At 40.7% G+C, this 18,235-nt stretch overlaps 1 protein-coding gene across 2 annotated transcripts in view; it reads left to right on the top strand.

The window, feature by feature from the left end:
* Nucleotides 1-12,607, top strand: part of nalf2 (NALCN channel auxiliary factor 2) — a 434,493-nt gene extending 421,886 nt beyond the window's left edge. For both annotated transcript variants that reach the window (XM_072595467.1, XM_072595468.1), the window contains exon 4: nucleotides 1,271-12,607. In XM_072595467.1, the coding sequence (XP_072451568.1) occupies nucleotides 1,271-1,575 (305 nt within the window). In that variant the 3' untranslated portion in view covers nucleotides 1,576-12,607. The remainder of the gene's footprint in view (nucleotides 1-1,270) is intronic.
* Nucleotides 12,608-18,235: the final 5,628 nt, after the last annotated feature.

Raw genomic sequence — 18,235 nt, 5'->3', positions numbered from 1 at the left:
GTGTTCCTACCTCTGTTCCAGTTTCTCAAGTTTAAGTCCCACTCACTGCAGAGGTATGTAATAACATCTCTAAACAGACTGATTAGAAGATATTCTATGCAATAATTTCTACGATGATTTAATGTCCTGGTGGTTCAGGTCTGAAAATTCTTTGTACCCCATGACAGGGCAATTTGACATGGATCTAGGGGATCAGGTACATAATTCTTTAAAATTTGCTTCCTATCTAAACAGGACAGTTGAAAAAGGCATTTAGCACATTTGCCTTCACTGCTCAATCTTTTTGAATATAGCAGTTAGGAGGTCATGTTGAGGTTGTACTGGATATTGGTGAGGCCTTTCTGATATTCTGTGTCCAGTTATGGTCTCCCTGTTATGGGAAATATATTATTAATCTGGAGAGGGTTCAGAAGACATTTACCAGGATGTTGCTGGGTATGGAAAGTTTGAGTTATAAAGAAAGGTGGATAGGCTGGAACGTTTTTTCACTAGAGTGTAGGAGGCTGAGAGGTGACCTATAGAAGTTTATAAAATCTTGAGGGGTATAAATAAGGTTAATTCTCAGTGTCTTTACTCTCAGATGGGGGAGTTCAAGACAAGAGGACACATTTTTAGGGTGAGAGGAGAGAGATTTTAAAAAGGCATATGGGACAAATTTTTTACACCAAGGGTAATTCGCGTGTAGAATGAACTTCCTGAGGAAGTGGTTGATGTGGGCACAATTATAATATTTAAAAGACATTTGGATAAGTACATGAATAGGAAGGGTTTAGAGGGATGTGTGCCAGAAGCAGACAGGTGGGACTAGTTTAGTTTAGGGTTATACGCTGGTTGGACGAAAGGGGCTGTTTTCTCTATGACTCTATAATATTGAAAGACGACATATTCAAAGTGTGGTACAGCTAACTAGAACTCGCCTGAACCCAACCTGCCGCTATTGCAATAACCTCATCCAGCTTTGGGGCCAAAGGTCAACCACTGCTGCAATAGTGGCCATCAGCTTTGGATGCTTTCTCAGTGCCAGGCAGAATTACATAGATGACCCCAGGGCTGGCGATCGGCAGCAGCTGTCTCGAGAACCTTTTGCAAAGCAAGGACCCTGTATTATTTGAACCTTATTGGCTTTGTCCCTTTCAGGCCTGAGGGATCTGGGTACAAGGGGTGACTAAAATGACTTTGGTCAATGTTCAAACAAGTGAGAAAATTGGAGGAAAGCTTAACTGTGCCTCTACACTCTTTCTAATTGAGTTCTTTTCTCTTTATGCAACAGGGCTACTAGAAAACCATTTAACCAATGCAGAGCCAGAATGCTGTGACGTCAGATGGAACACCTGTGATCTATCCTGGGACAAAGGTTATAATATATCTACCAAATCCATGGACTCCATGTTGCATCATAAGTCTTCACTGCCTGTCTCAGCAGCATCTCGACTGTGCAACAGCAGACTTAAGCTGTGTGTTTTAGTATTAATTCTTCTACACACTGTGGTGACATTTACTGGTTTTCAGAACAATAGCAGAGTTGGCATGGAGACAGTGAGCGCACTGGACGACAGTTCCCCAAGCGAAGAGTAGAAAAAGATGTCTTCTTACTTTCTTTTTTTTTCAACAGTTCGTACAGGGCCATGGTACCGAGCAGCAAAGAAGCTCAAAGGGTTTTCAGAAGACCATCCAAATGAAGAGCTGGGCTGCAGGCAGCCATGCATAACGGTGTGCAGTAAGGCTAAGGAAACAATAATCTGGCCATGGCAGGTCCAGAAATGCTTATCTGCTCTGATAAGGATAGATGGTTTAAAATGTTACTCTACAGAGTCAGGCTACTGATACAACAAGGGTAAAAATAATTTGGTAAAAAGCATAGCTGTCTCTGGGACAGATACTAGAAATAGACAGTTACTGTAAATTCCATCTGTTCCACATGCAACTAGAAAGGTTTCAGATGTATAAATGCACTGAACAATCACAGGATGTTTTCTTTTGTCTTTTCAGTTTGTAGTCAAGCTAATCTCTAACACAGTAGATTTCATTGAATTCTTTGTGGTGTCTATTCCTATGAACATGACTTAGTTGTCCCAGGGACAGATAGCAATAATCCTGTGCTTGAACAAAGTACATTTTGCCTGTATCAGAGAGTCGGATAGGTGTCTAAATCCCTCAATAGTTTACTTGCCCAAGCAACCCTGGTAATGTTTCTCCTCATATCAAACCAGTACTGGTCTGTCATCTTAATGTTAAACAACTAGTTAAGATTTGTTACCCATTATTGTGAGGAACACCAGCAAAAGTGACTGTGAACATCTCAGTTGCAGGATAGGTAGGCACTTGTTCTAAACAGAATGATTGGACGTTCAATGGACCAAAATGTTAACGCACCCTCCTGCTTACCAATGTATATGCAATGTGCTTCCTCGATTCCCAGCAGGCTACTTGGCATGGTTTTTGTGGCTACCTAACTCAAATATAAACCATCTGCTAGATGGTCTAGGAATGAAACAGTTAATGGTAGCCTAGGAGGCAGCTTGTAATCCTATCACTATTGATATGAGTATTATGAGAGAGAAATAGGGTTGGTAGAGGGAGAAGTTGGGAAGCTATGGTACAATGTTTTTAAAAATCAGATGTTTGGGTCCCTTTTACAGTGGCCAAAGTGGTAGATATATGTGTCCTATCTACTGCTCGTTAGAACCTAATGCTAATAAGTGGATTTTTTGAGTTAGTGCAGGTTGGATACCTAGCCATTAAATGTGGAGATTTAAGATTCCTATGAGTATGTCTTACAGCATGCATCACCAGATGCATTGCATAGCAAAAAGCAACTCAGCAGCAGCCTAGTGAAACACTCAAAAACAAACAAACACTTTTATAAACAAAAATAATCATTGACAATAAGGGCAAAAACTTAAGAAGATTTTATAATAACACTTTCAGTTAACTGTCCTTTATAGTCATGTATTTGATTCTTAACCTGAGTATCCATTCTGCTGTCACCCGTTACCTTTATGAAACTCTTAAATTTGAGTGCCAACATTACAGGAGTTTAAATAGATCTTTCAATTGTTAAGAGTACAGATAAAGGCCATAGCTCTTTGTGCAGGACACCACCAAAGTTAAAAAAAAAGAGTAGGAGCAAAATTATAAATGTCACTAGCCATCAGTGGATTTTGTGCTCTCGAGCTAGTACATCAGACCTATATAGTGCTGTCAGTTGACACCTGTTGATTGGCGACCGTTATAACAACCTCAGCCCAGTTTTTAGAATGTGTGGGCCTACAGCAAAAAATTGCACATCAATTGTCAATCTCACTCATCGAGCTCTCAAGGATGTTTGGTGCAGAAAATGAATTGCTACCCTGAAAATTCGACCAAGTTATGAGTTACCTGATGTGAGGGTAGCAGACACACGCTGGATGCCAAAATAGGAAATTGCCTCCTCCCTCACCTTAGAAAGTAGAGACTTTCTTCCAGAAAAGTAGTTTATTTTGTTGAGTTTGGTATCATTCCCATTTAAAAGCATTCATATTAGTTACCACAACCAAGTGCAGATCAGTTACCATTGAGAATAGATTCCAAGTGAACTCTAGAATTAACTATCTTGCAATGATAGAATTATGTTATTGCATTATTTGGGAGGTGCAGATTCAATTTTCTCTTTCCTCCAATCAAAACAAAGAAAGGATCTGTCAAAACAAGTCAGTTTATATAATTGTGTTTAGGATGTAAACCATTAAATTTTCTTTTGCCATTAACACTGTAAATGGAAGCAGAGACTGGGACTATATTCTTAGTAATGAACTTCTTGGGAATGGGCTTGTGTTTTGTAGCTATGAGAAATATTATTGTTTCCATGGCATGGAATTAACTCATGTGCCTTGTTTTGGGAGGGCCCTTTCATGCCACTAGATTGGCACCTAAACCTACCTGGATGAGGTCAGGAGAAATACATGCACTCACGTTGGACACCATTGTGTTGTCAATTTTACTGGATTGGCATAAGGGTGGAGAAATTGGGCTTCAGTTACATAGTGAATCATTTAACAAGAGAAATGCCTTATTTCACTGTTGAAGATTACTTCTATCTTTCTTATTTGGTCTCTTCTTGTCCATTTGTTTCTGATCCTTCTGTTATTTGATTCTCTCTTGTTTGGATCTTTCACCACATCCCTATCATCCTGAATGGTTCTCTGCCTTCTTACTTTCCTGTCCAGTTTTGAATCACTAATGAATCAGCCCATACAACCTCCCCCACCCATGTCTGTCTGTCACATATCATTGACTCCTAATGAGCTGCACCTTCTACCCTGGTTCTCCCCTCTCTTCAACGGTGAATGCCTTTTGGAAGTTCACATCTCCAACACGCTTTCCATTCCATTCAACCTGCCCAGCATCATCCCTTGGGGTCTGGCAGTAGTTCAATAATCTTTCTCCCTGCCACCCCATTAATGTCTGTGAACACATAAAAATGGCTCTTGTTGTGCACAACCTTATTGTAGTTGACTGCATTGACCTCTTGGCTTTAACTGAAACTTGAGCAATGGGAAACATCACCATGTGCTTACTAAAACAACTCCACTCTACCATCACCTGATTTACTTACTGCTATCCACGAGACCCAAACCATAATTGTGGTAGTTGAACTCTTACCATTAAATCTTACCTTGATATTGTTTTTACTCCTCCAGTATTTTGTTCTACTTCAAGCCCTTTACTTTTACAATCCTTCCCTTCTCCTTTAAAATCATCCAAACTTATCATTTGTACATTGTCTCTTCAGACCAGGGTCCTCATTGAGATATCCATCTTCCTTGGCTTTCCAAGTCCCCACACTGAGCACTTAGCATTTATCCCAGCATCACTTGGCCTCTTTTCTGCAATTGTCAGGCAATGTTCCCTAACTTAGCCCTCCTTGTAGACTCAGCAGCCGTACAAGCCAATCCATGTTATTGCCATCATCTGTAACTTGTCATTTCTACAGCACTTCATGTTATCCAGCCAGGTCAAGTGATGCATGAAAACCTAAACCAGTTGTGCACTATGCAAATACATTCATTAGCCTTGGAGGATAGCAGTCACAGGGATAATGATGAGAGAGAATAAAACTTTGAAGGACAGGGGCGATTTTTGAAACAAATAGCTTTATGAGTTCTCTGGATAGGGTAATCGCTCACAAAGGCCAATGATTATTGCAGCTCTCCACTTGCCCCTCGGAGATGGTGGTGTGCCACCTCTTGAGCCACCATGAGTTCCAGGATTGTGAAACAGTGAAGATGAAGGTAAATGGGGTAAAGAAAATTAGTAGCTGAGAGAGCAATTTGAATGGGCACTGAGAATTTGAAAAGGACATTATATTTGACTTGGGAGAGAACTTTTCCAAACAAAGATTTGGAAGCAAACGGGTTAAGAGACTAGGAGACTCAGGGTGATGATGCTTCAAAGGAAGTGGCTATTCATGAGGCCTTTTGAATCGTGATTGAGGACCTATCATATCCAGCACTACGCAACAATAAAATGGCCCTAGCCATAGAGTAAAGTATAATCTATGACTGGAACAATGCTCAACTATTCATCTTCGACTTCTTTTCATTCGTAAACACAGTTAATTACTCACTCTTTTGCATGCTCTAACTCCTCCCAGCTGAATGGCACTGTTGCTGCTAATATTGGTTTTTATTACAATATTTGGATGAAGGTTGAAATCCTACACTGGATTTTAAAATAAGTAAATAGACAAGATCAAAAACAGTCGTTATTTTATTAAAGTCACAGCAAATATCAAAGTTCTGCTCTCACACACACACACGCAGTCTTGAAATGCCTGTTTCCTCTGCACATGTGGTACAGGGGTTTCAGCACCTGATAGGAATGACTGCCTTGTGATTAATTAAGCCTCTGATTATGATCCAAAGTATTAAAAATGTCTGCACACGATCTTCCTGGTTCAGACTCCAGTCAACACACTCTACTAACAGCAACCAAATGAACAGGAGTAAATAAATCATTGTTCAGGGTTTCTCATACTTTAAAAGCTATGCTCAGTTTTTCACTGTTTATTTAATGATTGAAGTTGAATGACTGGAATGCATTTAAACTTTGAAACTCAATGGGAGACTTTTTATAGGCTTTGCCAAGTCTTCCTCCACACTGTCTGATAACTTTACACAAAGTGAATGAATACCTCTCTGGAGAGGTAAACACCACTGGGAAAAAGGAGATGGTTGGTCATCAGGATCCTGCTAGGGATGCTGCGGTAGGAAGGGGTGAAAGAGCAGAGGCTTTGAGTAGCATCATCAACTGCTGGAGGAAAGTGAGGCAGGCGGGTGAAGAGGATCCTAGATTTATAGTGACAGACTGCATACTGCACAATCCAGTAATGATAACAAACCAGCCATTATTGTCACCAACAACAAAATTGAAGCGGTTCATGTCCATATGCATCAGGATCTGGACAATATTCCTGTTTGGCCTGATAAGTGACAAGTAGCATTTGCACTCCACAATTGCCAAACAATGGACATCTTTCACTACAAAGAATGTAATCATCACTCTTTGACATTCAGTGGCATTACCATTCATGAATACCCTGCCATCAACATCTGGGGTGAGGGCAGTAGTGGTTACCATAAGCCAGAACCTTCAGTGGACCGGCCATATAAATACATTAGTTATAAAAGCAGGTCAGAGGCTGGGGAGCTCTGTGGCAAGTAACTCACTTCTTAACTCCTTAAAGTTAATCCACCATTTACAAGACACAAATCAGGAATGTAATGGAACACTCCTCACTTACTTGGTTGAGAGTGGCTCATACAATATAAAACACAGACTAGTTGATCAGCATCCCATCCCCCATTGTAAAAATATAGTCCCTTCATAACTGAAGCACAGTGCATACCTGACACGGGACACACTGTGAAATCTCACCAAGGCTCCTTCCAGACTGCATTCCAAACTCAAGATATCTATCACCCAGGAGAAGGGTAGCAGGTACATGGGAGCTCCAGCACCCTTCAAGCCAAACGCCATCCTAACTTACAAAGATATCGCTGTTCTTTCATGGTACTGGGTCAAAAATGTGGAACACCCTCCTTAAGAGCACTGTAGGTGTATCTGCGCCAGATCAGCTATAACTAGAAGCTCACCATCACCATGGTAAGGGCAGTAAGATGTGACAATAAATCCTGACCTTGCCAGTGCCATCCACACCTCATGACTGCATGTCACTTGTAGGAAGCATAAATGAGCCATGTTACAAACTTAACTGATTACTTTAAATTGGTCAAAATGTAGCAATTAGCACATTCTGTTATTCAGCAAGTGCTGCCCGATCACTTGGTGTATTTATTTGAGTTTTACCAGCGGGGGTTGTTTGAGTGCAATCTGTTGCTAACAACTGGAGAAACATCAATTGATCAGCGAGTCAATGAGACCTGCAATCTATGCATCTGACATCATACTGGCATTGAGTTCAGAAATGAGATATTTCAACTGTGAGGGAGGCTTGAAGCTCCTTTATGCTCACTAGAAGTGGCATGCATTCACAGACAGAGAAAACAAATGGAATATGTCGCAGCCTCTGCCTTTACTGAAATAGCCAGGAGTAGGAGGAGCCTAATGTTTCCCATTGCTTTTTTAATGCATTGCCTTGATCAATCAGAGTTGACCTGGCAAACTACCAGCACCCCTTTCTCCACAGTACAAATTGCTGTGATGATTTGAAATTTGTGCATTCTTGCATTTGTCCTGATGAGTGCAAGACAAAAGGCTTCGGCAGCACGTCTCTCTTTTCAGCAATCTTCAAAGAAATAAATAAAAGCTGTGAGACATGTTTGAGGTGTGTAAGTGTGTGAGTATCAGTGTGCAGTTGAGTGATGTTTTAGGGTTCTGACATTGGTGCTACCATTACTGAGAAGTGTGATTGGCATCATAGCTTGACTACTCATGTCAAACCATTGCAGTTTTCACAGCTCTGGATGCCCTCCTTAATTGTCTTCCCACACCTATACAATATAAACTGCTTTATTCATGCCAGCCACAACTTATTCATCACCTTGCCCCTCACCTTCCTGAGTAAAAGATGTGTTATCTTCACTATACCTACTCCATCATGACCTCTAATGCCGTGTCTGAGAATCTACGAATCCTCTGTCTCAGGCCCTGAGGTATCCTGAAATGAGTCAGCCAACACACTCCACAACTTTGCAGCAAGTGTGAGGATGCGGAAGGCTATACAAATCACACCAGGAAAATTGACAACAGCCAATGTTTGAGTGGTAAATATGTGGGTGTGTTGCCCCCAAGTATGGTTAAATCATAACATCTGGCTATTAGATACCAATTTGCAGGCCAAAATCAGATATTTTAGCAGGAAAAGCTCTCACTTATCAGAGGTTGTACAAACTTAGATAGTTTTCACAACAGCTGAAGGGGCTGAGGGGCAACCTGATAGGAATATATAACATTACGAGAGACATAGGTAGGGTGGATAGTCGGACTCTTTTTCCCATGGTGGAAATGCCAAATACTAGGGGACGTATGTTTAAGGTGAGAGGGCGAGAGTTTGAAGGAGATGTGTGAGGCAAGTGTTTGCACAGAGGCTGGTAGGTCCCTGGAATGCACTGCAGGGGAATTGATAGAAGCAAATGCAGCAACATTGTTTAAAAGGCATGAGGACAGATATGTGAACAGGCAAGGAATAGAGGTATGTAGACCATGTGCAGGCAAATGGGATTAGTTAATACTGGCATCATGGTCAGAACAGACAAAGTAGGCCGAAGGGTCTGTTCCTGTACTATACTGTTCAATGTTATATGTTCTGTCACCTGTTATTCAAAATAATGACCCAGTGTTTCTAAACTGTGCTAAATCTCAGACTTGCTAAATCCATAAGCCTTTACCCACTTTTAATGCTAGTTCCTGTCAAGATTCTTCTCCAAGTCTGCTAAATATTATAATCTCATATTTATACAAAACATGGTGGTGTTTGAGTTATTGAGGTACTCAAGTGGACTGGGTTTCCAACTGGGGCTAATAAAACAACTTTAAATGAACACAACCTTCATACAGAAGCCAAATGCAGTCTTTCAGTTTAGGATTTGTAGCATACAGGAATAAGCATTAATTGTGTAAAATAGTTTCCTTTACTGTTTCTCATCTCTGACATTCCTTTGTTTAGTGCGACACTCGCCGATTGAAAAATCTCCAGAAATTGTTTATTTTCCTGCTCCACACGCACCAACCCCACCACTGCCACCACCATCTTCCGATTTCCCCTAAACTCTGTCTGTCCTTTGCTCATTCTTCTTGGGTGCAGTTTGCTCCTTAGCAATCTCATCCACAAGTATGGGCTCTCCTTACACCCCCATCTTGACTTCGAATTCCTGCTGTCTTGACTCCTTCCCAGAACCTCAATATAATCAACGGATTGAACAACACATTACAGGCAACAGTTTGCTCCAGCTAAACATTAGGAAGAAAGCCATTGTGTTCAACCCCACATCCTCCTCGCCATAATCTCATAACTCTCCCTCTGATTCCATCCCACTGCTGCCAATGGAAATAAACTGTTCATAACCTCTGTACTCTCATTTCTGAGCTACATTCTTGACCACGCGGTCAGAAAGAGGCAGACAGGTTTTCTTATCAACTAGGAGGTCAAAGGTTTAGGGATCTGCCAGTAAACTGAGGTTAAAGCCACAATCAGATCATGATATAAAATGGCAGACCAGGCTCGATGGACCAAATAGCCCATTCTTCCCTTCTCTTTATTCTGATCTTGCCGATCAGGACTTGCATATAACATCAATTCCCACCTTAACATGAGCTCACTTGTTGCATCAAGTCTTTGTGAACTCCACATGTGATTATTCAGCACTCTTTTCTATTCCATGCCATCTTCCCTCTGTACCATATCCAAGCTTACAGTCATTTTGTCATCCTGTACTAAGTCCTGTTCACCTATTAACCTTCACATCATTGTCCTATTGTGGCTTTTGATCTTCTAACATTTCAGAATTAAAGTTCACATGGTCACATCTAAATCCATTCATGGCCTCACTCCTCACCATCTCTGTGAACTCTATGAGGCCTAAAACCTCAACCTCTCCAGAAACTCCTGACCTACACCAGACCTCTCTGACCCTCATAACTCTGCCTTTTTATACACTCGGGTCCCTCCAGAACACAATGCAGGGCCATGTTTCCTCCCTCCTGGAAGCCTCTGCCTCCTCCTGGATCTTTAACTCTGTCCTTAAGATTGATTTCTCAATCTCATTTTCTTGTCACCCCTCCCCAATATCTCCTTCACTATTGTGCATTCTTTTTCACTCTTTCTGCTCCAGTGAACTGTCCTGCTGTATTAAAAGCACTCCTTACATGCAGGTTGTTGTTGTATGTAAAACTATTGTCACAAGTTGTTATCAAGGGTGCTTCACTATTTAAAGGAATAACATATTCACTACCTGATTATAACCTGTTACCTAGATCAGCTTCCTTCGGTTCTGTCAATTCTCTTTTCTACCACTAGGGAGAACAATTTTTCGTCTGTCGGCATTTTTATGTCAATATTATCGCTGACCTTCAAATAATTCTCTCATTTTGCAGAGTTTATACAGAAGCACACTTGGATACATTGACCAGTTTAATTACAAATCTCTGACCCTGATGAGGAAATTTAATGAAGTATTAGCTTGATCAGCACCTTTTCATCTCTGGGACCCTTGGATTGAATCCAGTTCATAAATACAAGCATACAAATTAGGAACCCCTTGAACCTGCTTTGTCAATCAATGAGGTTATGGCTGATCTATTTCTGTTCCGAATTCCACATTCCTAAATTTCCCATTCACCACCATCCCCCCCACTGCCCCCCCGACCCTTTTCATTCCTTTGCCTGACAATATTCTACCTAATCTTGCCTTAAAAATATTCATGACTTCACCACTTTCTGAGCCTGAGAGTTCCAGAGAAGCATTTTCTTGTTACCCCTGTCTTTCGAAGCCCTAGTTTTAATGCAGATCTTCCTCATTCTGAATTTCCCTCACCGAATCCTCTCAACATTCCAGTTCTCGAGACAATTCAGGATGTTATTCATTTCAACCAAGTCCCCCCTCATTCTTCCACACTCCAGTGGAACAAATTCAGCCTGGCCAATATATCATCATATGACAACCTGCTCATTCCAGATATCAATCTGGTCAACATTCCCTGAACACACAATGACATCCTTCCTTAAATAAGCAGTGCAGTCAAAGCATAGCATCCTTAACTTTATATTCAATTCTTCTCATCACAAAAGATTTTTAGCACGTCCATTGTCCCTGTTTGCTGGCTTCAAGGATTCTCAGTTTGAATAATCCTCCTGCAATTCTTAGTGTTGTAAGGTCATTTCACTTCTGGTTCCTCTGTGGACTGGTGAAAGCAACTGGTAATAATTTGAGTCTAAGTTATCCATCCCATTTATAAAGACCAGAAATGATGTATAGGAAAATTAAAAGATTTGTACTGATGCTCTGTCAGTATTGGAGTTGATGTGCATCTCTGGGGCTAAGTGACGGAAGTTTTCCCTTGCATCTGGTCATGTTGTTCCTTGCTTCAAATGCTTAACAACTTTGGAAGCAAAAGCAGAAGTATTCCTTTCGTCAGGCAATGCTTGTGCACTGATGAGCACGAAAATAAATTACCCAAAGACAAACTAATGAATGTGCAATGAGGGACATAAAGGGCATTTTTTATGCAGGAATTGCCAAATATATCGAAGCAGTGAATGAAAATGGACAATGTACAACTTTTATTCTGACAGATCTCCCCTAGTTTACCTTATCCCCAAGAACTAATCGCCAAAATAAATTCAAAAATAGTAATTAATGTGCACCACCTCAACCCTTCCACACCCCCACCCCAAGCAATTCATGGGAAAATTCCATGCAAACATCAACTTGTAATAGTATCCTATTACTACTTGATAGCAATCTATAGATGGGTGTATGTAGAGAAGTATCTGCAGACAATGATGCTTTGACATTTTAAATCTGAATCCTTTTTATGTATTTTCCATGACTTGAAGGTAGGGATAAGCAGTCGATGATCTCCATGCCTCACCACACAAGATAATTCTTCTTAGGTTCTTTTCTACCTCCCCATGTGAAGCGTCATTCCATTACAAGTGCAGTCAGAAGTTCATTGTTTTAAAGAAAAATCAAAGAAGATATTTTCGAAATGTAGCACTTTATTTTTCTTTCTGTCCTTGACAGCTGGGAGATTGTTGTAGGAAGGAGGGAGGGAAGGAACAAGCAGAAGGAGGAGGGGGAGTGCACAATGTTGGCACTGCGGGTACATGCCCTGCCCAGAGTGGAGCTGAGCGAAAGGGACCAGGAAGATCCCAGACGCAATCCCCATCCTGTTGGGAGTGGTAGATGTATCGACCCAGGGAGCTTACCAATGTGATTTATTCCTCAGTGTGTGATTTCAAATCCATGGTTTTGTGATTTCATTACTGTAAAAGATTGTTTCTGGGATAGAGATGGAATGGTCCTTTAAGGAGTGCGTTCGCAGTTCTGCACCATGTCCAGATATACACAATAAGAATTTCTATTTTCTTCGGAGTGTACCATAAATAAAGGCATGTTCAACATGGTCTAAGTGTTGCTCTCCTTTTTCTCCTGCTGGGATATCATTTTAACCCCAAAGCCAATGGCAATGATGTTTGTTATTGGAAAGTCAGTAAAGTCCTTTCATTCTTTAATGGTCAATAGACTCCCGATTTCTCTGGTCAGAATAAATAACAGATACAATGTGAAAGGGAGCAATGCAAAGCTGGAAGAAAACCCTGACAATTCCCAATATGTACCTCAGTTAATTAACGTCAGCAGGCCAAGGCAGAGGTGCAATAATTTTGTCAGAGGCCTCTGGGCTAAGAAAAGAAGCATTTTTTTTTATTTCTGATTGCTACATTGTGACTTCTGCTGGAAATCATGTGTTCGTTACAGAGAGTGCCTGTGACATCCAGCCACCACCCTTTCACTAGCCTGCCAGCACTTACTGTGATGAATGGTTATCTGTGTAAAGGGCCTAGAGGGCTGCCAATAGCAATGGAACTATACCTCACGTCCATTAGTGCCTTCAGGAAAACAGAAAGTTAGCGGAAGAGGAAAGAAGCAGGTCAAGATGCCATTCTTGCTGTTTTCCCCACCCCATGAAAGTTAAGTGACTAGTGGGTTTGGCAACATCGCAAAGTCAGCTGGAGTGAACCCAATGCTGTCATTTTGCCCAATGGTTTATTCATATAAGACTGTAGAAATCTTCCTAACTGGGAGAAACAAGCCATCAAACTGGAACGCAAAGTTCAGAAAAGGTAATTTTTCTTTTCGTTGCAAACTCAAACTGCTGTGTTCTTTTTACTTATCCACTTAAAGTGTAGTTAATGTCAGAAAACATCTGGCAAAAGTACTAAGGGATGGTATTTGATCAGGACTGTAGTTTAAGAGTATTCTGAACCTTTAATCATTTAAAGATTGGCAACAGAGGTAAGATTGTTGTGAGCTTTTCTTTCCATTCAAGGAGTTGAAGGAAAAGATGAGACAGGGTTTAAGAGAATCTCCTGGAATGACTTGTCTCTTTGTTCCCACATCATTTGCTGTGGACACCTCTCAGGATTTGGCCTTGGCCCTTTGCTATTTCTTATTGACGTACTGCTTTTGGGTATGTTATCCAATTGCACAGTGTCAGTTTCCACACATACATTGATGATGTTCATTTCTACCATGTCACCATCTTAAAACTACTCTGTGAACTCCGACATTAAATATAGCACCAAGGTTGCAAAGTGTCGAGAATGCAATTAATGGCTATCAGACTGAAGTCTGTGACTTTGTTCTTCCCAATATTTTATTTTAGAACATTTCTATTGTCCAATACTGGATATATATGGGTGACACAGTGGTTAGCATTGCAGCCTCATAGCACCAGAAACCCGGGTTCATATTCCTGCCTCAGGCAACTGTCTGTGTGGAGTTTGCACATTCACCCCGTGTCTGCATGGGTTTCCTCCAGGTGCTCTGGTTTCCTCCCACAGTCCAAAAATGTGCAGGTTAGGTGAATTGGCCATGCTAAATTGCCCGTAGTGTTAGGTGTAGGGGAATGGGTCTGGGTGGGTTATCCTTTGGAGGATCGGTGTGGATTTGTTGGGCCAAAGGGCCTGTTTCCACACTGTAGGGAATCTAATCATAATTTACAGAAGAAAAACAAAATGAAAAACTTGAAAGAAAGAGTTCAGGGACAAAGTAATATTGCCAATGTTACTAGAGAAGAAGAAAGGATAATTGAGGAAAATAGAAGCATAATTTGAGATGAGGAAGAAGAAATTAGCAAAAGATAAATTTGAAGATACAGTGCTGCAAATAACATCTGTTTCAATCATTGATTTACATCAGATGCTCATGGCCAAATTGGGTAGATTTCCAACATTACAACAGTGGCTTCACCTCAAAAAGTAATTACTGGACAGTAAAAGGTTCCTGAGGTTATGAGAAGTGCTACATAAATGTCAGCGTTCTTTTCTGGTGAATGCTTGGATACAATTTTTTTCAGATTGTGTTGAGAACTAACACAAACTTTAGTCTTGTCTTTCTTAATGACAACAAAGTTTTGAAAACAGCTCCAGCTTGTGACCATTAAGCTTTATGTCGAACTAAATGTTTCTTCATCATTTGACGGTCTAGAAATATAAGAGAAAAATTTCCATTAGTGAATGTACAATCCAGTACCAAATTGTGCATGGATTTGAGATTAAAAGAAGAAGTCTCCAGATTAATCCTTTTCACTACATCTGTTGGTTTGCATGTCTCTTTGGAAGAATCCTCTTATTTGAATTTAGATTAATTATTGGTGATCCATAAGATCATCATGGGAGATTGGACAGGGTATGCAGTCATGTTGTGAGTTGCTCTGCATAACTCTTTTCAAGGTGTTAAAGTCTTTCATCCGTTATAGTTTTTTTGAAGAATTAGTCTTGGGATGTAGGCATCACTGGCAAAGTCAGGATTTATTGCACATCCCTAATTACCCTTGATTAGGAGATAGTGAGCTGAGTGGATTACTACACAATTTCACATTGAGTCATAGAGCATGGAAACACAACCTTTGGTCCAACTTGTCCATGCTGACCAGATATCCTAAATTAATCTAGTCCCATTTGCCAGCATTTGGCCCATATCCCTCTAAAATCTTCCTATTCAAATACCCATCCAGATGCCTTTTAAATGCTGTAATTGTGCCAGCCTCCACCACATCCTCTGGCAGCTCATTCCATACACACACCACCCTCTATGTGAAAAAGGTTGCCCCTTAGGTCCCTTTTAAATCTTTCCTTCCTCATCTTAAACTTATACCCTCTAGTTTTTTACTTCACTACTCGAGAGAAAAGCATGGGAACTAAAAGGCAATCACATTGCTATGGATCTGGAGTCATTTGGAGGCCACATCGGGGTAGAATGGCAGATAGATTTTTAACATCATTCTCATAGTTTCATTGCCATTATTAATGACAGTGACATTTTATTTCACATTTATTTGTTACTTGCATTTCCAAATCATGTATTTAAATGAGGAGGCAATAGACTAGTGCCATTATTGCTGAACTATTAATCCAGAGACCCAGGTCATGCTCTGAAATCCTCAATTCAAATCCCACCATGGCAGCTAGTGGATTTTGAATTCATTAAAATCTGGATTTAAGAGTGTAATGATGACCATGAAGCCATTGTTTATCCTCAGGCAAAATACCCATCTGGTTAACTTATGCCCTTTAAGGAAGGAAACTGCCAACTTTAGCTCATCTGACATGTGACTCCAGACCCACAGCAATATGATTGACACTTAAATCATCAGTGGGCAGTTAGGAATGGGCAAAACTGGCCTCACCAGAGATGCTATCATACTGTGAATGAATAAAAACAAAATCCCCAAGCTGCAATTTGAACTGTCTCTGGAGCATTCATCCAGCCCTATGACTTTAAGTTAACAACACCACTGTGCTACAGTTCCCATTTGGGTACTTTTGCTATAGAGGGAAGATGTATCAGACTGATTTCTGAGATGGTAGGATTAATGTATGCAGAGAGGTTGAATTGGTTTGGACTATATTTCCTGAAGTTCAGAGGATTGCGGGGAGATCTCATAGAAACCTATAAAATTCCAACAGGACTAGAGAGAGTAAATGCAGAAAGGATGTTCCTGATGACAGGGCAGTTCATACACAGGGGTCACAATCCAAGAACATGGGTTAAACCATTTGTACTGAGATGAGAACAAATGTTTTCATACAGAGAATGGCAAGTCTGTGAAATTCACTACCACAGAAGACAGCCAAGATTAAAACATTGCTTTTTTTCAAGGAGGAGTTAGCTATAGAGCACGTGGAACTAAACTGATTAAAGGATTTGGAGCAAAAGCAGGACAACTTGGCTGATCAGCCACAATCTTAATGAATAGCAAAGCAGGCTGGAAGGACCAAATGACCTACTTCTGCTTCTATTTTCAATATTTCTACATTGAACTGACATTTGCTGGAAGTGATTAACATGAGGATGGTGATGCAATCCCATGTTAAGATGCTTCAGCCTTTGTGCCTGTCTTGAGTAGATTGCAGGGAGAAAGTGAGGACTGCAGATGCTGGAGATCAGAGCTTAAAAATGTGTTGCTGGAAAAGCGCAGCAGGTCAGGCAGCATCCAAGGAACAGGAGAAACTGAAGAAGGGCTTATGCCCGAAACGTTGATTCTCCCGTTCCTTTGAGTAGATTGCAGAAAAGCAAGAGGTTTCTCCTGCACCTCCTACTTGAGGAACCTTATATTATAGTTAGGAGGAAAACAGCAATATAATTCAATAAGCAATGCAAATACTGTTTTTCATTCCACGCAGTCTATAAAAATACCAGTTCTGGGTAATCCAAGATGGAGGACAGGTAAAAGTCTGTGTCTGTAAGAGCTGCTCCTTTTTTGAGGTGTTTTATGTGTTGGAAGTGATTTCCTTGAATTCCAGGAACAGTATTTGCTGTTTCGTATGCTGCTGCATTGTTTTGGCACTTTGGGAAAAATAGATCAAAACTGGCACTTTTAAAAGGAGGAAGACAGACAAAAGTCATCAATCATGTGGTCAGTGAGGGAGAGAGAGAAAGAAACCTGCACTGCTCACTGACACAGTGAATCTGCTCATTTACTGTGTTTGCTGTTTGAGTTCATGTATCTCTGGACATCAGAGTGCATCTAGGAAAAATTAACAAACAGCAAAATTCACAGCTGATGTTGGAGGAACCAGTGTGGGTGGGCTCACAGCACAGGAACAGATTAGTACATAGCTTTTACACGTAACCTTGCTGTGAGTGTACAGTAGTGAGTAGTGTGGGTTCTTTCTTGATTTTATGTTTTATTGAGTTCTGTCTCTTGACTAAATTTTAAAAATATAAACCATAAGTACTAATTTAGCCTGGAGCACTGTTTTTTTTAGGGCAATAAGATGGTGCTATTTTCTGGGTCTGTCAATTGTGAAGTAGCAAAGGTGGCCTTTAGTAGAGTGATGTGTTCTTCCTGTCGGATGTGGAAATTTGTGGAGAGTTTCCATGTTTCTGATGATTATGTCTGCAGGAAGTATCTTTAGTTGCAAATCTTTTCAGATCGCATGGATCAGTTGCAATGGCAGTTAGAGGCAATGAGGAATTCACAAAAGCTAGCGGGTGTGATGGATGGCAGTTATAGGAAGGGAGAAAAGTTGCAAATACAGTCAGGTAGATGGGTTAACTCCAAGAAAGGTAGTAGGGGTGGGCAGATCATGCAGGAGTCTCCTGTGGCTATGCTCATCTCAAACATGTATCCAGTTTTAGAAAATGTAGGGGGTGGTGGATTCTTAGGGGAATGTAGCAAGCACAACCAAGTTTCTGGTATTGAGACTGGCTCTAATGTAATGAAGCGTATGTCAGATTCCAAGCAATCGATTGTGTTAGGGGACTCTCTAGTCCAAGGCATAGACAGACTTTTTTGTGGCTGGCAGCAAAAAATCAGAATTGGTTCCCTGGTGCCAGGATCATGGATATCTCGGAATAGGTGCAGAATGTTCTCAAGTAGGAGAGGGCTCAGCAGGAGGTCATTGTACACATTGGAACTAACGACATAGGAAGGGAAAAGGATGAGATTCTGAAGGGAGAATATAGCAAATTAGGCAAGAATTTATAAAGGAGGTCCTCAGGGGTAGAAG

Source organism: Chiloscyllium punctatum, chromosome 25 (assembly GCF_047496795.1).
Source record: "Chiloscyllium punctatum isolate Juve2018m chromosome 25, sChiPun1.3, whole genome shotgun sequence".
Classification (NCBI taxonomy): Eukaryota; Metazoa; Chordata; class Chondrichthyes; order Orectolobiformes; family Hemiscylliidae; genus Chiloscyllium; species Chiloscyllium punctatum.
Note: the sequence above shows the minus strand (reverse complement) of the source record. Positions and strands in the feature narration are given on the sequence as shown.